The 25,401-nt window shown below is 34.4% G+C and overlaps 2 protein-coding genes across 2 annotated transcripts; both read left to right on the top strand.

The window, feature by feature from the left end:
- The first annotated feature begins 5,722 nt into the window (after nt 1–5,722).
- On the top strand, nt 5,723–13,936 carry LOC118813863 (tumor necrosis factor receptor superfamily member 14-like). Its single transcript, XM_036579441.1, has 8 exons — nt 5,723–6,058; nt 6,360–6,443; nt 8,245–8,370; nt 8,476–8,631; nt 9,524–9,608; nt 9,737–9,924; nt 10,273–10,298; nt 11,565–13,936. Exons 1-8 carry the CDS (start codon nt 5,917–5,919, stop codon nt 11,568–11,570), a joined length of 813 nt encoding a protein of 270 aa, XP_036435334.1. The 5' UTR covers nt 5,723–5,916; the 3' UTR covers nt 11,571–13,936.
- Nucleotides 13,937–14,137: 201 nt separating this feature from the next.
- Nucleotides 14,138–22,323, top strand: LOC118813864 (tumor necrosis factor receptor superfamily member 14-like). The gene is made up of 9 exons (XM_036579442.1): nt 14,138–16,419; nt 17,007–17,090; nt 18,519–18,644; nt 18,740–18,898; nt 19,648–19,732; nt 19,815–19,954; nt 20,384–20,451; nt 21,708–21,748; nt 21,835–22,323. The coding sequence occupies exons 1-8, from the start codon at nt 16,362–16,364 to the stop codon at nt 21,729–21,731; spliced, it is 744 nt and encodes a 247-aa protein (XP_036435335.1). The 5' UTR covers nt 14,138–16,361; the 3' UTR covers nt 21,732–21,748; nt 21,835–22,323.
- The last annotated feature ends 3,078 nt before the right edge of the window (nt 22,324–25,401 follow it).

Below are 25,401 nucleotides of genomic sequence, written 5' to 3'. Positions count from 1 at the left end.
ACATTTTAGACATTGAACATTTAAATCAGCAGTGTTTGGTGCAGATAAGTTTCAGTAATGACATACAAACTTTGAATTTTACTTGAGGATATAATGTAGCTAAAATACTGCTTAGATTCAAAATGCAGCATTCACTGCAATTAATACAGCTGAAATGCTTTTGAAGGTTAAAATACAAATATTAATATAGAGTAATTATTACAGTACATTCAAAACTCAAAAGTTGTGTATGATTGCTGAAACCTAACTGCACCATACACAATTGTTTGTAGTGTTGGGTGTAATACAGCTGAAATGCTACTGACATTCAAAATTGATAAAAGTTAAAGCAATATATCCAAAATCTAAAAGCTGTGCATCATTGCTGACACATCACTGCACCATACACAGCTGTTTTTAATGTTGTAAATAATGCAGCCGAAATATTATTGAAATTCAAAATATAAAAAAATTAATAAAAAGTAATTGCAGTAATATATCCAAAATCTAAAGGCTGTGCATTATTGCTGAAACCTCACTGCACCATACACAACTGTTTTTAATGTTGTAAATAATGCAGGTGAAATATTACTGAAATTCAAAATACATAAAAATTAATAAAAAGTAGTTACAGCAATATATTCAAAATTGCTGACACTGCACTGCATCATACACAGCTGTTTGTAATGTTGTATATAATTTAGCTGAAATAGTTTTATAATTTATATTAATGTTTATGTATTTTGAATTTCAGTAGCATTTCAACCACATTACATACATCACTGAAACCACTGTATATGGTTCAGCAAGATGTCAGCAATCATACACATCTTTTGGATTTTGGATGTAATGCAATAACTGCTTTATATAAATTTTTATTTATTTTGAACTTCAATAATATTTCAGCCACATTACATACAACACCAAAAATAACTGTATGGTGCAGCTAGGTATCACCATTCATACACATTTTTTTGGATTTTGGATCTAATGCAATATCTCAATTAAATAATTTTTTATATATTTTGAATTTCAATTATATTCCAGTCACATTACATACAGCACTACAAAGAATTGTGTACAGTGCAGTGAAGTGTCAGCAGTCATACACAGCTTTTGGATTTTGGATCTAATGCAATAACTACTTTATATTAATTTATTTAATTTGAACTTCAATAGTATTTTGCCCATCTTACATACAACATTAAAAACTGTGTATGGTGCAGTGCATTGTCAGCAATGATGCACAGCTTTTGGATTTTGGATATATTGCTGTAACTACTTTTTATTAATTTTTATGTATTTTGAATTTCAATGATATTTCAGCTGAATTATTTACAACATTAAAAACAGTTGTGTATGGTGCAGTGAGGTTTCAGCAATAATGCACAGCCTTTAGATTTTGGATATATTACTGCAATTACTTTTTATTAATTTTTATATATTTTGAATTTCAATAATATTCCAGCTGCATTATTTACAACATTAAAAACAGCTGTGTATGGTGCAGTGATGTGTCAGCAATGATGCACAGCCTTTAAATTTTGGATATATTGCTTTAACTTTTATCAATTTTGAATGTCAGTAGCATTTCAGCTGTATTACACCCAACACTACAAACAATTGTGTATGGTGCAGTGAGGTTTCAGCAATCATACACAACTTTTGAGTTTTGAATGTACTGTAATAATTACTCTATATTAATATTTGTATTTTAACCTTCAAAAGCATTTCAGCTGCATTAATTGCAGTGAATGCTGCATTTTGAATCTAAGCAGTATTTTAGCTACATTATATCCTCAAGTAAAATTCAAAGTTTGTATGTCATTACTGAAACTTATCTGCACCAAACACTGCTGATTTAAATGTTCAATGTCTAAAATGTTATCGAAATTCAAAATGAAAAAAATGTACAAGATTTAAAACTTACATCTGACTCACTTAGTATTTGATGGATTTAAAAACTTTTGATTTGCAATTTGATCCACTTACATAAGACATTTTCTTTTCTACACTCTCATTTTTTAAACTAATATTTTAGATGGTTAAGGATCTATTGAACCTTCAAGACTGCTAATGTCTGTCGATTACTGAACCTCCATCATCAAGCTAACTAGCTATATCAGGACACAGGTAATATCAGTTTTTACAGGTAAGGTATGCTCAGTACTGTTAGGACAATTATTGGCAAGTACATTTTAGTTACAGGTTAATTCAAAGTCCTTTTTCTAAATTAAAGTGGTGTGTATTTCTAACCAGAATGTAGAGCAAATAACACAATTAATCAGATGTGTATAGACACAGTGTTTATGGAGCTATTGACGTTTCATTGTCTGGCGGTGTCTATTGTTAGCATGAACAATTAAAATATGTATTTAAATGCACAAAAACGCTTTGGAGGAAAACAGAGGCATGTGCATGGATGTAGGCGTGGTCTAGAAGTGCATGCTTTTTCTTCCCATTGAAAAACGTGTCTCAGTTCTATGGTATTAACACAAAAAGAGTGGTACGTTAAATGTCACCCAAACTGCAAAAGCACAGGTGTGCATCACTCTCTGTGGTCGTCCTGTCATGAAGTCTTTACTGACTACTGTAGTCCAATCAAATGGTATTAGCGCCGAAAAGACGAATATCGAACATAAAACTACCACGATAAAGTTTGTTTTATTTTAATTTTTAAATCCATAGAACTGAGACAAGTTTTTCAATGGGAAGAAAATGCACTTCTAGACCATGCCCACATCCATGCACACGCCTCTGTTTTCCTCCAAAGCGTTTCAGTGCATATTTTAAATACATATTTTAATTGTTCATGCTAACAATAGACACTGTCAGACAATGAAACGTCAATAGCTCCATAAACACTGTGTCCATGCACATCTGATTAATTGTGTTATTTGCTCTAAATTATGGTTAGAAATACACACCACTTTAATTTAGAAAAAGGACTTTGACCTGTAGCTGAAATGTACCTGTATACCGATATAGCTAGTTAGCTTGATCACGGAGGTTCAGTAATCGATTAGCAGTCTTGAAGGTTCAATAGATCCTTAACCATCTAAAATATTAGTTTAAAAAATGAGAGTGTAGAAAAGAAAATGTCTTATGTAAGTGCATCAAAATGCAACTCAAAAGTCTTTTAAATCCCCCAAATACTCAGTGAGTCAGATTTACATTATTTTTCCATTTTGAATTTCGATAACCTTTTAGACATTGAACATTTAAATCAGCAGTGTTTGGTGCAGATAAGTTTCAGTAATGACACACAAACTTTGAATTTTACTTAAGGATATAATGTAGCTAAAATACTGCTTAGATTCAAAATGCAGCATTCACTGCAATTAATGCAGCTGAAATGCTTTTGAAGATAAAAATACATAAATATTAATATAAAGTAATTATTACAGTACAGTCAAAATTCAAAAGTTGTGTATGATTGCTGAAACGTAACTGCACCATACACAATTGTTTGTAGTGTTGCATGTGATATATCTGAAATGCTATTGAAATTTAAAATGTATAAAAGTTAATCAAAAGTATACATTATATCCAAGAGCTAAAGGCTGACATCTCTCTGGAGCATGCACAGCTGTTTTTGATGTAATATATAATGCAGCAGAAATATTATTCAAACTCAAAATCTATAAAAATTAATACAATTTGTTACACCATTATGTCCAAAATCCAGAGACATGCATCACAGATACAGTAGTTACAGTAAAATATTCAACAACTAAAGGTTGTGCATCATTGCTGACACCTTGCTGCACCACACACAGCTGTTTTTAGTGATGTATATAATATATCTTAAATATTATTATATAGAGTAGTGACTGCTTATGAAAGTTGGCTGGTTTGATTGGTAATTTCCCTATTGCATAAGGACACTACAGCAAAAAGATATTTATTTTTATTAGTAGCTCAAATTATGGCAGTACACATTAAAGAAGGCCAATTTCGAAGCATAACAGTATTGGGAAAGGAATTCAAGTTGTGCCAATTGGCTGATGATACTACGCTTTTTCTTAAAAATAATACAGAGGTTCAAAAAGCTGTGGAATGTATTGAAAGAATTTTCACAGGTATCTGGTCTTAAAATGAATACAAACAAATCTGTACTGTTTCCATTAAAATCATGTGACTTAACAGAAATAAATGGAATAGCTATCAAAAACAAAGTCACAAATTTAGGAGTTGTTATAGGAAAAGATGAGATTGAACGTAGTATGGCTAATTTGAAACCTGTCCTTGAAAAAATTAAAAAAAGATTTAATCTCTGGCTACAGAGAGATCTTTCACTGAATGGAAGGATTGTATTAGCCAAAGCTGAGGGTATCTCCGGATCTGTTTATATATCTTTATCTTTAGATATGCCCCGTAACATCTGGCAAGAGTTGGGTAAAATGTTATTCAACTTTATGTGGAAGAATAGACCTCATTATTTTAAAAAGGATGTTTTATGTAATAATAAAAGTAATGGTGGTTTAGAAGTTTTAAGTTATGAAACCTTAAATAATACATTCAAAGTTAACTGGCTTATTAGGCTAATTCAAGAAAAAAAATAATATACGGAACACATTTCCAAAGTACTTGTTTAATTTAATAGGTGGTATAGAATTCTTGCTGAGATGTGACTATAAGATTGAAAAATTACCTGTTAAACTGTCCAAATTTCATAGACAGGCTCTACTAGCTTGGACACTGGCCTATAAGCATAATTTTTCCCCTCACAAAGGTATTATGTGGAACAATAGGAATATCAATTTTAAGAATAAATCTCTCCTTTTTTAAAAAAAAAAATGGTTTGATAATAATATTATATTAGTGAAACAACTTTTGAATGCTGATGGCTTTTTTGGTGACATATAGTGAATTCCTTAATAAATTTGGAGCGCCATTCACAACTAACTGTGTGACACTATACCACAACAAATGTTACAGCTTCTCAAGCGTTCAGCAAATAGTGATATGGATGTCATAGGGAATGGTCTTTTTATTGGGGACATTGATATCCTTAAATATAAATGTACAAACAGGTATATCAGGAAAGTAATATCCAATGAAAGAATTTATAAAAAAAAAACATATTGGTTTATGGGAACATACATTGGAATAAAACATGGACAATTTGTGATAAATATTGTATAATTTTACACAACATATACCCTGTTAAAAGTGTTTTAGAGAGATTTAGAATTATTAATGAATATTCCTGCACCTTTTGTGGTTTGGAAAAGGAAACAATTATCCATCAGTTTTACCAGTGCACTTATACTAAAGTGTTTTGGATTGATGTGGAAAACTTTGTAAGAAGAAAGACTGGACACAGTATTACACTGGATGTTTCTGATGTTATTATTTCTTTTTCTATAGACAGATTTGATGTTAAAGTATTTATTTTTGTACAATACTTAGTTATTATGGGTAAATGTTATTTACATAACAAGAGATGGACTGATTATAAGCCAAAAATTACACATTTCCTCCATCAGCTTAAGGTGTATGGCACATCTTTAAAATATATATATATATATATATATATATATATATATATATATATATATATAAAAAACAAGAAAGCAAAAAGGACTTCAGAATTATATGTTGATTATGATTTAATAATAATAATAATAATAATAATAATAATAATAATAATAATAACACCGGCGAGAGGATTCCGCCATTGCTTATCCAAACCGGAAGTGCTAAAACACTGCTTCGGCCTTTTACAGCCTCCCGGAAATAGGAAGTGTGAAAAAGGCGTATTCACACAACGCCTGGGTCTTACTTTCAACGTTGTATTCTGGCCACAGAAACAGGGTTCCAAGTATTTTGTGAAGACTACATGTCGTAAGATTTTGCGTTTGTTATCAGCGACGTTGTATTCTACATGATACATACAGCACGGTATTGTTCTAACGTGGCACCCGAAGATGGATGAAAAGGAATAACGTACATCTGAAACATCAGGAAGTGATGGCTAGATGGTCTCCGAGTTTACTAAAATGTCACATTCCTCCATCTTGCTTGAAAAAAAGGATGAAATGCCTGTTCCTAAGATTTAGTTTGTATATATTTGGTAAGTAAAAAGTACAATCTGTTCAGAAGTCTGCATGATACGGCTCTTTTTACCCGAAGTGTACAGTAAGCTATAATGAGATCTGTATAATGTGGCTACTGTTTCCTGAAGTACTATGAGAGCTCATTTAGTCCACCAGATAAACTCCAAATCGTTCATTTTGATTAAAGTGGGAAAATGTTCCTAACATTAGCTGAACAAATGCAGTCTGAGCTTCTAAAGTACACTTGCTGTGTTTATGTTAGGTTTCCTTTCTGAATAAATGGAACCAGTTAATAATTGCATTTTTGTGTCCACACAGGTGTTCATATTATTCTCACTTATGGATGTGATCCAACCAGTTATGTATCAGTAGCTGGAGATTGCTGTCCCTTGTGTCCTATAGGTATGGCATGGTGGTATTGTGCAATTTAATTAAATCATTAATAGTTGACAACTGGCTAGTTTACAGACACTAACATCATTTTTCTAATACAGTAAAACTACAAAGTTTATAAATAAACATCATACAACAGTAAATCAATGACCATGTGTGGTATAGAAATAAGGCAGTTTAGTAGCTAATGTAGACTGTGTTTCAAATCAGTTAAAAACCTTACACATAATGTATTGATGCTATAATGAGTGACTGATTATTTTGGATTCCATTTGAATGAAGGTATAGAACAGCTGTCACTGCTAAAACAGGGCATAAGCTTACCACTTTGTAACTATTAGTCTATGCCCTACAGTATAATTTTAGAAAATGGCACTATAAAATGAATTATGGATAAAATGGGAATAAATTCATTATTACTAATTTGTATAAAAAAAACATAAAGAAAGATCAAAAGCCTACTAAAGGCTATGGGTGAAAGCAAAACTCAGATTTACAAAAGCTACAAATAGACAAATTAATTAATAATGTAATAGTACTCTGGTGATGTGAAATACTACACAGATTTCTGACTGACACATTTGCTAATCTATGCAGTTTAATTGCTAAAGAAATCAAGGACTATAATTACATTCACGTAGTAGTTCTAGAGTGCTTATTATTGTATTTGATTTTGTCTATCATTGAATTTCTCTAAATCATTTTTGATTAGTCATTATAAAAAAGTTGGGACAGTATGTGAAATGGTAGCAGTAACAGAAAGCAGTAATTAGTAAATTCTGTTTGATCTGTATTAAACTGAAAACATTACATAAACATGATATCTGATGGTTTCCAAATTTGAGAAATGTGATGACCTGATTTCATATTTGATGCCTGCAACACATTCCAAAACGTTGTTACAGGAGCATGTTTACCACTGCGTTACATCACCTTTCCTATAACACTTAATAATCATCTGGGGTCTAAAAGGTGATTTTTGTGCTATTCTTCCTCCATCCAATATTGTGTAATGTTCACCATGGTCAATGGAAGACTGGAGTCTGGATGGCAGGCAGGCTGGTTTCTGATTAGGCAGCCATGCTGTTGTAACACATTAACAATGGTTTGGTTTTCTCATTGAAATAAACATCAACTTCCCTGAAAAAGACTAATACTTGATCATAAATGACTAGGCCTTTTCAGAATATTCCTTCTATATCCAAGCCATCACCAGTTTAAGATGTTTTTTGAACATTTCACATTTCTATTTTTAATCTATCTATCTTTCTATCGTGCCTGTCCCACTATTCTTAGAATGTGTTGCAGGCATTGATTTCAGAATGAGCATACTGTATATTTACAAAAAACAATAAGTTGGAAAGCTAAAACATTTAATATCTTCTATTTGTACTTTTTGTTTAAATACATGTCAAAGCGGATTTACAATTCACTGTTTCTGTTTTTATTTGCATTTCACATTCTGTCCCAACTTTTTCCTAATTGAGGTTTTTTTTTATTTTTTATTTTTTTGCTAATCAAGTCATCAAATCTGTTTCTTTCAATTATAAGCCACCGCAATCCCCTGCTTACATAAGTCAAACATTCTGTTACAAGTTTTTTTCTAAACTTTTTTGAACAGTGTATTTAATAATGTTTAACATTTTTTGTGATTCAATGCTGTGTCTTTCATAAATTACACGTTAACGTATCTTGATGTGTTCTAGTTTACTTGTGTCTAGTGACTGCAAAACCTTTAAAACAAACATTTAAAACAATGGCTTTCTCTCCTCTCTAATCAGTAAATTTCACCTTATCTTGTGCTTTGCAGGGGCCGTGGTCCTCAGAGACTGCATTGGTGATTCCAATACCACATGCGAACCTTGTGACAGTGGAATGTTCATGAATCAACCCAATGATTTTAACAAGTGTTTTCCATGTAAAACTTGTGACAGCGGTAATCATCTTTCATTTGTGTGTTTTTAATTATCATCTCTAATCTACAGATGTGTATAATTTGCTCATTGAATGTGTTTTGTGTTTTTCTTATGTGACATTTCAGCAAAAGGCCTTTACGTTTCACACACCTGTACTATAAAAAGCGACACAGCGTGTGAGGTTATGGATGGATATTACTGTAAGCAATACTCAGGCATTGAATGCACTTTTGCCTTGAAGCACAGACAGTGTGGCCCAGGAGAACAAATAATGGCTCCAGGTGGGTACTGATGTTGTAGACTTGTCCCTAATCACTGACATTGTACACCAAGTACAACCACTTTATACATTTGCCAGAGCAATGTACTTACACTGTGCTAAATGTACATACTGTTTATATATGTAATACACACACACACATACATAAATAATATTGACAGTTGTTACATGCTGATGGTTTGACTTGAAAATACAGATAAAAGAGCATGCTTCATCTTGGGTTTAGGCAGTAAGATAATTGTGTGGAAAAGTTCTCCTGTAACACAAGTAAAATTGTCAATTTTTATTTGAAATTCTCTCTTCAGCATGTACACAACCATTTAGTTTGTGCATGTTGTATCAAAGAACGTATTTATGCCATTGTTGTGTTCAGAAATGTCCTGAAGTGTGATTTTGGACTAAATTTTGAGAGTACCAAAAGTGTCAAGAGGTCACATGCATCAAAAAAATTAAAAACCCCCTTAGACCTTACAAGAAAGCACGTTAAAGGAAAGAAGAAAGAGGAAATGGCTATATCTGACCAGTTCTTTGCACCCACTGGACATTTTTACAATCAGTAACTTTTGTATCATCTTACATAATGACACTGATGTGGTCTGGAGCCTAATTTGGGATGTAATCATCCAGCATATAATAATCTAAACTAAAACTGATCTAGTATGCTGTTCTTATTCTTGCATTGTATGCTATTGCAGGTGTTTGAGTTCTCCTGGATTGAGAATGGGAAACATTGTGTTAGGACTAGTTTGTCATGCCAGTGCTTCTCCATCTAGCCTTGGAAAAATACAATTTTTAAAAGTTGCCATGTGTAAGCATAATGCTCCACATATTAATGATATATTTGCAATGTGTTTGTAGATCCTTTCCTTTAATGCGTCAATATTTATTTACAGGGACTAAAGACTCAGACACTGTGTGTGAGCCATGTCCACCAGGATTTTACTCTCCACTGGGTATAAACTGCGTTAAACTGACTAAGTAAGTGAACATTTTGTTATTTTTGGCATTAAAGTTTTAAGCATTAAAGTTTTATTTGTTTCTTCCATATTTTTTCTGTCACTGTGTTTTGCACTTAAATAGTAAATGGTATGCTATCTTTATTTAAGCTGTTCAGTCAAAGATGAGATCAAGGACAAAGAAGACAGTTCTGTAGATGTTCAGTGCACACCAGCATCAAGGGGGAGATATGGCCTAATAGCAACTGTAGTTCTTTTGTTACCAGAAGTTTTGTGGTTAGCATTTTCATATGTGAAACAAAACTGTCTGGTAACATCAAAAGAGACTAAGTGTAATGGTGAGTATTTTTAAGATTGTCTTTAATTGAATCATAATGGGGGAGTACTATGAACCTCCTGTATGTAAGACTGTATCTTTCTCTAGGACTGTGAATATTTGATTAGAAGGAAGTTAGTGTTGTCTGTATTTCATTAAAGTCATTTTCCTGACACAGTAAGTGTGCAACTTATGAAAGGTGTAGTGCATATTGATTTTTAGTGGAAAATATAGCAGGTGACATGCAGTAGTTATTACCATGTGCTCAGACATCAGAAGTAATCAAAATATTTATTTAAACTGTAGTCTAGTGCTGGCATATTTTAGGTAAATGTTTTACAGTACTGATCTTGTTTTGTTTGTTTTTCAGGTAACAACACAGACGCATCAGGAAAAGTGAGTGCTGACTTATTCTATGCTAATTAGTAAGGAGTGTAACAGTGCATCTTGACTTTGTAATATCACAGTACAAAACTCTGACTGTATGCCTCATAGAGAAAGGACATTCTATTAATTATGCCATCTAATTGAGCAAAATTCTGAGGAAGCCTCACCTCCTTTAGTTATTGTTGCTACATCAATCAGACTGTCAGTTCAGACTACCACATGGCATTCGTAACACTCGTCAGACTAAAATATTCAGTAGTACAAAAGAAAATTCATAAGCACATATTACATGAATCAAACCAGGGACATCACTTAGCCACTCAGCATTAAAGCGGTAATAAGAAGGTGAATTTAGTAATGGAGGCTTCTCCTTCAGATGAGCTAACACTAAGCTAGTCAATGATGGGAATTATCTAGATGTATTCAATGAGCCAAATCGTGGTATTCACGAAGTAGAACTGATCTTGGATCTGATTTCTTTGCATTTATGAAGGTCATTGTCACGAAAACGGATTCTAGATTCGCAGTAATACTCCTGAGCAGTTCCACCCTGTTGTCTAAAGTGGCTACCTGCAGTTCTGTTTATTTTTATAGTTCCTAAACGCTACAGAATCATGTCTGTTTTTAATGTAGTGCCGCCTGAGTGACCAAAGATCACAGCCATCCAGTATTGTTTTTCTGCCTTCTCCCTTGCATACACAGATTTCTCCAGATTCTCTGAAATATTACTGAATTTTACGTTATTTGATTTGACATTCAGTTGTTGACTACATAAGATGTTGATATAACTATTAGGCTATTTCAGTACAGAGTATATGGCACTGGATCATGATGCAAGTTAGACATTATGATGTTCTGGACCTTTGCATGAGAAATTTTTCTCTAACTGTACCTTACTGAATTTTAATTAAAAACCCCTGGTGTAGAGCTTCACTGCTTTAATGCCTCTGATTCACCTCATAAATGGCTTAGTGGTTGATTTAAATGTGTTTAAACAAGGACGACACTGAAACCTGCAGTGCTGCGACCCTCCAGAAAAGCATTTTCCTGACCAATTTTCTGATTAATATTTTTATGAAGAATTTTAAATAAAAATCATTTATTAATTGAAATATTTAACAAAGTGGTTAGGAATGTCCTCTTTTTTTAATAGTTAAAACAGAAACATTTCCCAAAAGTGGATTCATATTGCTACTAAACTCTTATTTATGCATGTAAAATAACAGCTTGTTCTTGCAATAGAAAGTGAATGTTTCTTTTATTACTTTCTTCAAGAGTTGAGACCGGGGAAGAGGATTTATTACAGCCTTAAAGTGAACTCATCACTTCTAAAGAGGACCAACTAGCACTGTAGAGGGAGCTGATCACGACCTGCAGACTTCGCTTGTGGACACCAGGCAGGCAGAGGTGTAGCACATCAAGAGTGGAAGTCTTGAGTTCAGTTTTTATATTTATGTAAAAACTACTGCAGTGGTACGTGGACAAGCTCTCAGTCAGATAAACAAATTCTGTATGCCATAGTAGAAAGTGGTAAATCTGACCAGACATTACATAACAGCTTTAAAAGTTAAAGCAGGTTTTGCATTTTTTAATGCAACTTTAACAGTATTAGGGCTGTGGTGCCTGCCTGGGGAAGAACTGTCACACGCTGACTGGGAAACCTGATGAGAGCTCATAGACACACACAACCACCAGCGCAAGTTAACCGGTGTGCTTTACTTACACATTCTACGTGACACAAAACCATGCAACCCATGCATTTAGTTGGCACTGTTTCTCATCAGGTTGGTGTGTCTGGGCCCTTTAGACACAACGCAGCATTTATATACTGGTTTTAACAATGCCATCTTAAGGGCTTTTACATTATTGTGTTAGCTTAAGTGAATATTTGTTAGATAAGCCCTCGAGTGAAAACAGTTGTCGAATTAAGCAGCAGAAATCATTGTGACCTGATGTAATTCTTTTTTAATTCTGAAAGAATGACACACACAGTCATTTATAAGCCATAGCTTAGTAGTAGCAGTAAACCTCTTTAAAATGCTGAACATTTCAAAACTATAATATTGGATTTAATGTGTTGCAGACTATTCCATCTGTTATACATGACTGCTGATACAACTTCATTACTCTGCTACCTAGCTAGTTAGCATGCTAGGCTACATGGCTAATAACAAAAAAAGGCAATACACTACTGCTCTACAACAGTGTTTATAGCTAGACAAGGCAATTATTCACAGATTTTATGTAGTAATGTTTAAGCCTCTCGTCCACTCCTCTTCTTCTGCTATAAGTGGTCACTTGTATAACTCAGGAGTGACACAAATTTGAGTTGTGAGTTGTGAACTGAAACAGCCCCTCAGCTGCATAAAATCTGCATTACTACTCTGCAATAGCTTTGGCCACTTAGGTGAATGTAGGAGGGGCACAAAAGAAGCACATTGTTTGCTGTCTGAGCCACTGACTGTATATACTTCCAAACACAGCTGAAGTGTCACCACAATCACTTTAAAACAGCCTCTTCTGCATTAATTCAAATATTCAACCACCCAGTAACTTCAACCAAAAGAAACCTGTGGATGCTGATTCTTAGATGTATGTTATTATTAAGTTATTAAGTTTTATCACATATAGCTTGATTTGTATCTCGACCCATGTTCATTAGTTATCTTGAATTGAAGTCGTGAAACACTAACACCAAATTTACACTGATCAACCATAACATTAAAACCACCTCCTTGTATCTGCATACTTTGTTAGCTCCCTTTCACCTTGTTCTTCAGTGGTCAGGACCACCTTAAAGCAGGTACAATTTGGGTGGTGGATCATTCTCAGCACTGCAGTGACACTGATGTGGTGGTGGTTTTGTGTGTGTTGGGCTGGTATGAGTGGATCAGACACAGCAGTGCTACTAGAGTTTTTGTATGCAGAGAAACAGATGGACTACAGTCTGTAACTATAGCGTCTACCTCCGTGGTAAATGGTGCTAATAAAATGGACAGTGAGTGTAGGAGGAGGTGGTTTTCATGTTATGGCTCATCAGTGCACACTCCTGGGCAAAAAATGGGCCAAGCCCAAAATGGCAAAACAGTAAGCTTGTAATGGTCTTAACAACAAATCATTAAAAAAATAGATAAAATAACTAATTATGGGACAGCTTTTCCTTTGATTTCTTTACATTTTGTTTGTAAATTTGCAGAGTCCTTTACAGAAAGAAGAGTTATTATTTTTTCACTCAGCATTGGCTTCAAACACTTGAAAAACATTACATTTACATTTACAGCATTTAGCGAACGCTCTTGTCCAGAGCGACTTACAAAAATGCTTTGTTGTCAACTTTGCTAGTTACAAATAGGTTAGAGAGAAAGCTAGTCCTGAGCTCAGATACTGCTAGAAACAAAAGAGTTAAACATAGTGAAATACATTTCAGTAAGTTCAGTGCAGTACATTACAGTAAGTACTTTACTTAAATCTGGACTCTGACCAGGCCAAAACCATCAGTAAAAAGCATTATATTCAGGGCTTGGCCAATTTTTTTTGCCCACGAGTGTATAACATGCTCTTTTACCTAAATGTATTTTACTACTAATTTTTAAAACATTGGTAAATGCATTTTGTATTTTTGTTGAAATTAAGTCAAAGTTTTGTAATGTCTTGTTATCTTGTGTTTTTAGCATCTTTGCACTAGGGGAAGAATTGTGATTATGAGTGTAGATTCAATATGTGATATGAATTGATGTTTAGGGAACAGAAACAGCGAACGCAGCTTCATTGCTGAGTAATTCAGGTAAATGAGTACAGAGGTGAAATAAAAGCCTTAACTTTTCCGATTTAGATGTCTGAATATATAAGAGATAGCTTTAAAGTGTAAAGATAATTAATAAACTTAACAACAAAGGTTAGGTGGCTTGAAAATATGACAAAGTCAGTAAACCTGAACAGCTCCTTTAAACTGGTAATGATTTCGTAACTTAAAAATTCATTAGATTTGATACCAGGTTAGAACCATCTATTAATTTACAACCCTGTTTCTTGAAACTGAGAAAACACCGTTTTTTTTTTTTTCAAAAAATATATGGCCGTTTTGAATTTGACGCCAGCAACACGTTTCAAAAAAGTTGGGACGGCACAACAAAAGACTATATAATGCTAAAACAAACACCTGGTTTGACACCTCTTAACTAATTAGGTTAATTGGCAACAGGTCAGTAACAATATTGGGTATTAAAAGAGCATCCCAGACAGGCTAAGTCTTTCAGAAGTAAAGATGTGAAAGACTTGGTGGGCAAATTGTGCAACAATTCAAGAGTAACGTTTCTTAATGTAAAACAGGGATCTCATCATCTGCGGTTCCACTTTTTTGGAAACGGGGTTGTATGTTTGAAGGAATCTTCTATAAACAAATTAAAATCTTTTCAATGTAAAATACTTTGTTTAGGAATATATTCCTAGGAATAATAGTACTTTGGCTTTTGTGTCTCTGTGAGGCGTGCAACATTTTCCTTGGGAAGGACGCTGTGACATTGATAAGGTCTTCTTTAAGCGTTTAGTGAAGCCTTTGTATGTGAGGGTATGTGTGTTTGTGTATCGTGTTGACCTGTTGTGATTACTTTTCTCTGTTTTTTATCCATTGCTTTTTTGTATTTTCTTTTTCATGTTCCTGTAATCCTCAAACATCACTCCAAAATTAAAGTCCTCTTAAAGTGTGCAGATTATTTAACCAGTCTTCACAGCTAGTTAGTTGAAGCTGGGTGAAACCTTAGTGGACATCTTGGCATTTCAGTAAATCTGAGCTCTGACAGAGGCTTTATAAAGGTGAACAAAAGGTGCTGTAAGAATATAACTAGTCTAGGAATAAACAATGAGAGTTATAGGTATAGGACAGAGGTCAGCAACCTTTAGGGTTAAAGGGTGAATTAGCAGTTATAGGCTACATTAACTCCAGCGTTTAAGACCATTTATTGTGTTGGAATGATCAGCAGAGCTTTATTTTACTGCAAAGGAGGATTATTTTAGTTTTTCCTAAAACTCTAATTCTGCTGTGGAGCCGCAACAGAGCAGTAAAGCCGCATGTCGCTGACCCGTGGTATAGGATAACTGAGAATGGAAATTGACACCTTAACATAAATTTTATTCAAATTAGCCTTTTATGATCAAAGAACATACAATTATTCTGTTAATTCCTAATTATTTTGTCAAAGCACAAACATTTATTTATTCATTTTTTTAATTAAGGCATATTTAATGTCATTTAATGTGTGTGCCAGGAAGGAGGGCACTTACATCTCGCACAGACCTTTCTGCTGTCTGTGCCAAGAGCATATACACCAATCTATCAGTCAGTCAAAATGAGAAATATGTTAGATATGTTGAGATTTATGATAATTTCACTTGCCAAGAGACTTTTTTCCTGAAGAATTCTTCTTCCGGGTTTTTGGTTTTAGACCCTCCCGAGTGCTGCATTAGCGCCCACTTCTGGCAGCTGGCTGCAAATGTTATGCGTCTAAGCATCGATTTTTGTCGAGTATGAACTGGACCATAGACTGTACGGTATGGACCAGTCACAGCGAAATAAAACATGATTGTCTTTTTCTCTATCTGTGTATTGAAATGTCACCTGTAGCTACAAGTGACGTGGTCAGTTGAGGACACACCCAGTTAACCACGCTTTCACTTTCAGATTTGTATGGCTGAAGCTATGGAGTTCATTAAGTGCCATAGGAACCGAATTCCGCGGTTTAGTCTGTATAATATCCACTAATAACTCAGTATTTCAGTACAGTATTTCAGCAGCGGTGTCGACTGTGATTCAGGCGGCGGAATAATCGACTCGAGTAGATGCACGACTTAACTGCAGTTATATAGTGAGCTATAGAGAGGTCATGAGCTACAGATCAGACAGGAACGGAAACGATTCATTTTACTTTCACATTTGTTCTCTTTCCACAGACACAGAGTTTAAAGTATTTTGTGAAAAAGGAAACCTCGTAACATTTATACGCTTTTTATCAGCGACGTTCGTTGTTTTATTTATTATTTAGGTTTATCAGCGACGTTGTATGTTTGACATTCATCATGTTATTCGAAAAAAGAATGAAAATAACGCTCCAAAGAATTATTGTGTACATATTAGGTAAGTACAGATTGTATATATGGTTTAGAAGTCTGCGTGATCTGGCTCTTCACTTCTTTACACGATGTGTACAGTAACGTCTGTTGTTCTATAGAGGATGAAACTATTGATCATTTATTTTGAAAATGCTCATATATTCACTTGTTTTGGTCCGATATTCGTACATGGTTGTCAATAAAAATAGATAACATTCCCCTATGCGCCTCACCTGGGCACCTGAGGTTGCTAACTGGACCCTAGACTGGTCAGTTGGTAGATTTATTAATCAGTCCATATATTTATTAATGAGTGTACAAAGTAATTGTCAATACTTAATCACTTAGTAATCACTTTACTTATTTTCGTACTTTCAAAATAATCAGTCAATACATTTGATCATAGTGTACAAAGTAATGATCAAAACACAATCACTACTTTTTGAGCTACATATTCGTTTGTGTATCATTTTATATTAACAGGCAAAAACCTCCATATGTTTGTATCTAGCTTGTATAAGGTATTGAAATGAATAGAATGATTAATGCTGCTTTTACCCAAGCTTGGCTGCAACTGCCTATTTTAAAACTCATCTGTTTGTGTCTCCACAGGTGTTCATATTATCCTCACGTATGGATGTGGCCCAAGTGAATATGAGTCAGCAGCTGGAGAGTGCTGCCCCATGTGTTCTTTAGGTACTTACTAAATACATCACATCATTGAAAGCAGAAAGATAAAGCTAGTTCATCCTGCTAATACAGTATAATGATAAAGTGGTAATAATAGTAGAAATTAACCTCATACATCATTCAGTCAGCCAATTCTTTCTGTTAAATTCTAATGAAAAAATAAATTAAAAAGTAGTTAAAAAGCCTTTCAATTATCTGTTAACATCTGATGTTGCCTTTCAACTAATATTCTCTAAATCATTTTGGGCTGTTAGATGTGTTCAGGAATGACTTTTTCACATCACAAGAATGTATAATACACACTGAATTAGGTTTTTTTTATAGTTTAGATGTTACTTCTCTTATCAACTCACCAAAGTCAGAGTCAAAGTCATTTTTGTTTCAGATGCAAGCCACCACAAATCCCAGTCTACATTTGCCAAACATGATATATGTTTTGAACCTTTTCCTAACTTTCTGTTAAATACTGTTTACTACCTTTTTTAATGTAAAAAACTGATTTTTCACAGGCAAACTGATCTTGATGTGTTCTTTCTCTCCTCCCTTTTTCCTGTTCTGTCTCACTTAACATACAGGACCTATAGCTCTTCTTCCCCTTCATAGCCTCAGCAGGTCTAAGGTCTTTTTCATATTTAATCCCTTCAATCTACCCTCTTAATAAAGGCATGATGTTTTGAGCAATACCATTAAGGAACCACCTTTGGTTCCCTGAAGAACCTTTCAATGAGTGATTTCTTACATAAAAAAAGTGTGAATATAAAGAATTCCCACATAATATAAAGGTTATAGACCAACTAAAGATTTTTTCTAGGCCCACATGTCTAAGACAAGAACCATTTATGGACCTTTATTTCAGGAGTGTAGGCTTATTATTTGGCTGTCAATTTTAAGATCTGTTATCCAGCAGATACTATGAATTATTCTGTAGCCACTATGAAACTGAGTTTTAAGTTAAAGAAGGGACCATGTGTGCCCTTAAAGAATTAAGAAGAAAACTATATGCACATAAAATAATCTGTTGTAATCTCAAAGGTGATACAAAACATTTTCAGTTTTTAGTGAATGCCTGTAGAAACATGAAGTTATCCAGTTGTCAAGCACTCAACAAATCTGTGGAAGTATAGCTTGAAAAGATGACCAATTTTCGGTGATTTAACTTCTCAGAACATTATATTCCTGCCCCATAGTTTGTTGATGTGTGGATGCTACATTTAAGATCCTGTTACCGAGGAAGCTCATTAAAGACATTAAATAAAGATATCAAATTTTCTACTGCTTTGGTCTACGTTGTGCAACTAGCTTGTCATGAAAGTTTTATAAACAATTTATCCAGGGTTAATAGACTCTATTTTCTGTTGAACCCTTTCATTTCCCTCTGATTCCTCTCATTATCAGTAAATATTACTTCATCTCCAAAATGTCTGTGTTTTGCAGGCCAGGTGGTCTATAGAGACTGCATTGGTGATTCCAGTACCACATGCAAACCTTGCTACAGTGGAACATTCATGAATCAACCCAATGGTTTTAACAGGTGCTTTCAGTGTAAAACCTGTGATAAAGGTGAGCGTCTTGCATTTGTGTGTTTTCTAACATCCTAAATGTGCCGTTGTTATGCTTTTATAAGCTTAGTGTTGTCTAATGTGATTTAATTTTAGAACAAGGCCTTCACAATCTACATGCTTGTACCACAATAAGTAATACAGTGTGTGGAGTCCTGGATGGATATTACTGCAAAGACAGAGATGAAAACAAAGAATGCGCATTTGCCTTGAAGCACAGACAGTGTGAACCAGGAGAGGAAATTAAAGTTCCAGGTCAGTATTGATGTTTCAGACTTTTCTCTGTTCACGTTCTGTTCTCAAATAATAATATACTTCAAGGTTGAAGGGGAGTTCCACTGATTTTTCAAAACACCTGCATAATTAAACAATTAAGATGTAAACAAAGTCATTCAGATGAAATGCTCCGAAACTTAGCAAATCAGAATTGTTAACAGTCTGAAGAGTTTAACACCTCTAAAATCTGCATCACTGAAAGGTATTATTAAGAAAACACTGCCTGATGCCTGAGACTTTGTTTTATTATAGTTTGGCAAAAAGCTGTAGGCCTACAGTGTATTTCTGAAATACATGCAGGGCACTGTAAGGAAAACTATTGTCTAAAGAAAACTTACAACCACTATTTTACCACCATCAGCATTATATATAAAACTCAGAAGATGTGTAGGTTCACTGGTGGTTTTGGATAGTAAATAACATGGCTATATTTGCTAAGTAAAGTTTCTCTACAATGAACAATTTCAAATCAAACCACTCTGAATGACTGTTTACATCTCAACAACTGAAATATGTACGCACATTTGAAACCATTGCGAGAAAAAACAAGAAAAACTTGGAGACACATCCAAAGCAGCTTTTTGGGACTGGCCCTTTCCATGGTAACTCACCTAATCAAAGTCTACACCACAGTTTATATGCTAATCTGAGGCATTTCATATCTTAGTCATGTATTTAAACTGTCTTTATGGATCTTTTGTGGAGTTTTAATGCTTAATTATTTACAGGAACTAAAGACTCAGACACTGTGTGTGAGGTGTGCCCCCATGGGTTTTATTCTCCACTGGGTATAAACTGCACTAAATGGACTGAGTAAGTTAACATTTTGTCATACAAGTTACACAGTGATAATGTAATTTACATTTTGTAAACAGCCTTTAATCTTTTCTTTCAGCTGTTCTGTCAAAGATCAGATCAAAGACAAAGAAGGCAGTTCTGTAAAAGATGTTCAGTGCAAAGTGAAAACCAGGCAGAGACACGGCCTCATAGCAGCTGCAGCTTTCCTAGTTTTATGCCCAGCAGTTTTATATTATGGTGAGTATGGTGAACACAATGTTGTGTTCAAATGATATTAAATTGAAATTGTGTGTTGCTGTCAGTTGAAATGGTTGTGAGTTTCTGATGTGTTAAAAAAGTACAGTGATGAATTCATTGTAGTATCACAGTATGATTTCTTGGTAGTAGTAAAAAAAATCAGGTTTAAAGGAGTCTCATATAGAAGACTAGGACTATAAATGCTTGATTTGGTGGACATTACCGTTTCTCTGTATGTCATTAAACTAGTTTTGTTCATGATACAGCAGATGTGCATGTTACGTGGAATTAGGTGTCATTTGTGCACATTGATCATGTTGTGGATGTAGCCAGGAATACTTTTTTTACCTGTTTTTTACCTGTAGTGCAGTGCATGTTTTACATGATGTTTTAATGTTTTACACTACTGATCTTTTGTTTGTCCTGCAGTTAATAACAAATGTTCTGCAGTTAACAACATAGTTAATAACACAGTTGTTAACGGCACACCATTAAAAGTAAGTGTTGACTTCTTCTATAAAAATTAAATACACTTAGCTGTCTATACTGGGTGCACTGGGTGCAGTCAAAATTAGCTTCTGTATATCATCACTGTCCAAAAAATAACAAGTCTCCAAAATCTCCAAAATGGCAACTTTACAGGAGAGGGCAAGAACTTTCTTTGTTTCTCATGTAAGTTAATGTAACATAGATTTATTCCAAGCAATTTTGTAGCATTTCTGTTTGTTCATTCATCATGTAAGCAAAAAAGAGAAAAATTAAAATTGGAAAAAATGGAGATATTTGTTTGTTTTTATTATTACTATTATCATTATTGTTATTTTTTGGACTGCAATGATAAGGAAAAGTTTTGTGTTAAATGCATTGATTTCCCATCTTTACAAAACTGATGCGCAAACAGAAAATATGCAAACTCATTGATAGTACTCGTGAACTGTAATGTGAAAAAAAGGAACTCTTTTTTAAAGTAATTTATTTACTGGCAGCAAGGAATCAGCATGAGAAAAAAGTATTGCAGGTAACTAATGATGGGTGCATCTGCAGGAAACATGCAGGGCACAAATAAAATGCAAAAATATACCACAGGTTCTATACAAGCTCCCACTCTTAATGTTATTAGTAAAGTAATATTTAGGGCTGCCACAGTTAACATGTCAATAACGCATTAACACAATTTCACTTTAATGCAGTTAAAAGCAAAATAGTGCCATTAACACAGGTTCTTTTTGGCCCTAACCTGTGGTTGAAGGTGCAAATCGAATGCGTGTCACTCTAGACTTTAAGTGAATCAGACTGTACTGAAAGTCACTCTGTACTCTCTGAATCAGCTGAATGATCAAGAAAACCTCATGATTGGGAAGTTCTGTTTCAAAGCTTTGCCAGAAAGCTCACTAGACAAAACGAAGGCTGTGTGTAGCTACTGTCAGGCTGAGTTTAGTTATCAATGGAGTACATCAAGCCTACGATATCACATGCAAGCCAAGCAACAACTAACACCAACACTGTTATCCCTGATAATATGCAGCAGGCAACACTCGACAGTGTTCAGTGGAAAACAATGGACACGTCAACCTCCAGCAAATTAACAATAGCAGTTGCTAAATGGATAGCCTTAACATCCAGGCCAGTTTACATAGTGGAATGTCAGTTGAAGATGGAACTGTTGTTATTATAATAGGATTAAGTCTCTGAAGTTGCACAGTAGAAATGCTTGTTTATTGATGTTTCTTGTTGATTGTGTTTTTCCCCACAGAGTCCTATAGAAGAATCAACATGATATTCATTCAGTTCACAGTAAGAGAGTCTCTGTCTGCTTCATTAATGCAAAATGACAGTTGTTATTATGGAAAGTAAATGTTTGTTTTATTGCTTTCCTTTAGAGACGAAAACAGGGAAGAAGATTTCACCTAGCCCTACAGTGGACTACTGAAAAGGTCATTTATTCACGCATGACTTGTGGGCACCGATACAAACCCAGCGTCAGGCAAAGAGGCTGGACTGAAAAAATCACCAGAATTTGTCATCACATATGGAGTCTCTCACCAGCATCGGCTAGGCATGAAAAAGCATTAATACTGCTGAAATGTGATAAACGATAAAATGTACTAATGGGGGAGGGTCTCAGGGCACTGCTGCCGCTCTGTATATCTGTGCACTAGCTGCAGCAAAATAGCACATCACCATGGACTATTAAAAACAATACTTTTTGTATAAAGCAACTACTTCTAGCCGAAAAACTTTTTTTAAGATAATTTTTATGCATTCCAATTTTTTGAGTCTATTTTTACATATTACAATAAGGCTTTAAAAAAAATTCATGCTACACATAAAACAAAATGGTAACACTTTCTATGAATGTCACCTTTGTAAGCATCTATAAACACATTTATAACATGTTATAATGCATTCATATGGCATTATAAACATGATTATAAACATTTATAAAAATGAATTACACTTTATAGCCATGCTTATTATACATTATGAATTGTTAATATAATGCATTATAAGTAGTGTTAACATGTTATACTCTCAGTGCCAAAGAAGTCAGTCCCAGCTTGGACACTGCAAAATAAAGACAAATTCCAAGCTAACAGTGGTGTAGATTGACTTTCCCACATTGAGTAAAACACTGATGGCAGCACTAGTTTAAAATCTGACATTTGAAGCCTGTAATGTGCTTTATTATGTATGTTTTAGTGTTTCAGTAAATCCTTCAGTAAATACTTCAACTTGAAGCCTCACTCTTAACACTGGAGGAGGCTTTAGTACAGTATGCTTCACTTTACTTAGAGCGGACAAATACGACTTATGAGCTCTTATAATTTGTTATGATCAGTACTTATAATGTATTATGTTAACAATTTATAATGCATAATAAGCATGGCTATAACGTGTAATGCTTTTTAATAAATATTTATAGCCATGTTTATAATGCCTTTTGAATGCATTATAACATGTTATGAATGTGTTTATAGATGCTTACAGAGATGACATTCAAAGAAAGTGTTACCAACAAAATTTTCAACAAGTTTTTCACCCAACTGTATTTTTTTATTGATTTTGAAAGGTTTGTGTTTTTTTAATTTTTTTAACTGTGTATGTGTTGGTTGTGTATTGTGTATAAATATATGTACATATATAGATAAATATATGTGTGTATATATATATATATATATATATATATATATATATATATATATATATATATATACAAAAGTATCAGGACACCCCAATTTCTGTCTTGCTAGATGTGCCCCAGTCAACTGTAAGTGCTATTATTGTGTCACCTAATTACTGACATAATTTTGTCAGTTGCCAGCCTTCACAATCATTTAGTTAGAACTAGGTGAAAACTCTGTTTCTTTGGCATTTTAGTCAGTCTGAGCTCTGGCAGAGTTCTTAGGGAGGTAATCGAAAGGGATTACTGGATCTTGCCGGTAATCTCTCACCAAGGTCTACAATATATAAGCAGACAGTGTAGAAGTGCCTGGTCGAGGGGTTTTAAGGGTGAAACTTATTACCTAAGCATAACTTTAATTCAGATTAGCATTTTATGACTCAATAATAGTTATGCATCTGAGGAACAAATATTTTTGAATATGGTTAAGGATTTTAACTTTGAAATAGTTTATCTCTGGATCTTATGAATATTTCAAGGAGTCGTTATGAAATTTGTATAAAGAAATTAACTCATTTCTAATCAAAGATGTTTTTGTAATACTTGTCTGTCTGTTTTACTCTTGAATAATCGTTGTACAGGCTGTACCTCTTTATTTGTTTGTCTGGTGTTGCTGTACATTCTTGTTTTCATCTCATGTTGAGATGCCATATTTCAATAATTGGCTTGTTTCTATTTTTGTTTCTGTGTCTTTATTGTTATTTACTAATATGTCCCCCTGACCATGAGTTTGAACCCGAGCAACACCACAGCCATCCGCTACTCAGAGCCCAGAAGGACAAAATGCCTGGTGGGACTGTGTGACTGTGAGTCCCAGCTATTGGGGGCAAAAAAAGCCATTTCTACATTGTTTACTTAAGTTTGAGTTGTGTGAACTCTAGTGTCCTCAACTTGAGTTAATTCAAGAAAGGCTGTGAGATGATTTTACCATATAATTTTGAGTTGAGCTGACAGTTTACTTTTACACCATATTGTGATTCAGTTGATCATAATTCAGTTCCTACACCAAAGGATTTACACACAAAAAAATCCCAATTGTGGAACAAGTTATTATGTGCTTAATTATAGGTCATAATACATGACATGATGGCCATGTCTACATCCTAGACTCAGAAGTAGACACAGTGTCAGCTGTTTTGTGTGATTAATTGTTTTGTGATGACACAACAGCTGACATTCGCAAAAGGGGGCAGTGGTGGTGATTGGGGAAAAAAATCTGAAAAATAAACATGGAGTAATGGCTCAGAATTAGAATGTGTTCAAAATGAAATTATCATATATAAATTACACAATTTACCTCATCCACCAGACATGTGCATTTTGCAAACGTTAAAGTTATTGAGTGCAAAGACAGACTTCTGTATGTGGGGTATCAGGGCACCCACACAATGAGTGGCCGTTGTTATAAATTTATTCAGCAAACTTCATGGTAGTAACCTGCTATAAACCATGAGTTACTGTTGTATTGAAATATAGTCTAAGGAATCTGCACTAAGCATGTGACAGAGAAAAGAACGGTGTTGTCTTCTACAAATTAGAATATGTTGAATATGAATTCTGACCAGTAAGAAGTCAGTTTTAGATATCTGACATTGAATTTAGTCTGTAACAGTTTAACCTCACCCATTCATGCAGAAGTTATAAGGAGTGTGTCAACCTGGACTGCTTTTTGAATGAGGCACAACACAGAACAGCCAATCAGAACAGAGCATATTTATATATATCAGCCTAACAATAAGTAACAAAAATAGCCTGTTTAAGGGATAAAGAGACATTTCATTCAGTCTCATTGCCACAGGCATGTAAAATCAAGCGCCTAGTCATGCAGTGAAATATTTGTGAAAGAGTGGGTTGCTCTAAAGAGCTCACTGAATTCAAGCGTGGTGCTGTAATAGGATGCCACCATTGCAACAAGCCAAACCTCCTCTGGCATTAACATCAGTACAAAAACTGGCCACCAGGAGCTTCTTGGCATGGGTTTCCATGGCTGAGTAACTGCATGCAAGCCTTAAATCACCAAGCACCATGCCAAGCATCGGCTGGAGTGGTGTAAAGCACGCTGCCACTGGACTCTGGAGCAGCATCAACGTATTTTGTGGAGTGACGAATCACGCTTCTCTATCTGGCAGACTGATGGATGAGTCTGGGTTTGACAAATGCCAGGAGAACATTACCTACCTGACTGTATTGTGACAGCTGTTAAGTTTGGTGGAGGAGGAATAATGCTATGGGGTCGTTTTTAGGAGTTGGCCTAGTTGTAGTGTAG

This window comes from Colossoma macropomum, unplaced genomic scaffold (assembly GCF_904425465.1).
Source record: "Colossoma macropomum unplaced genomic scaffold, Colossoma_macropomum, whole genome shotgun sequence".
Lineage (NCBI taxonomy): Eukaryota > Metazoa > Chordata > Actinopteri > Characiformes > Serrasalmidae > Colossoma > Colossoma macropomum.
Note: the sequence above shows the minus strand (reverse complement) of the source record. Positions and strands in the feature narration are given on the sequence as shown.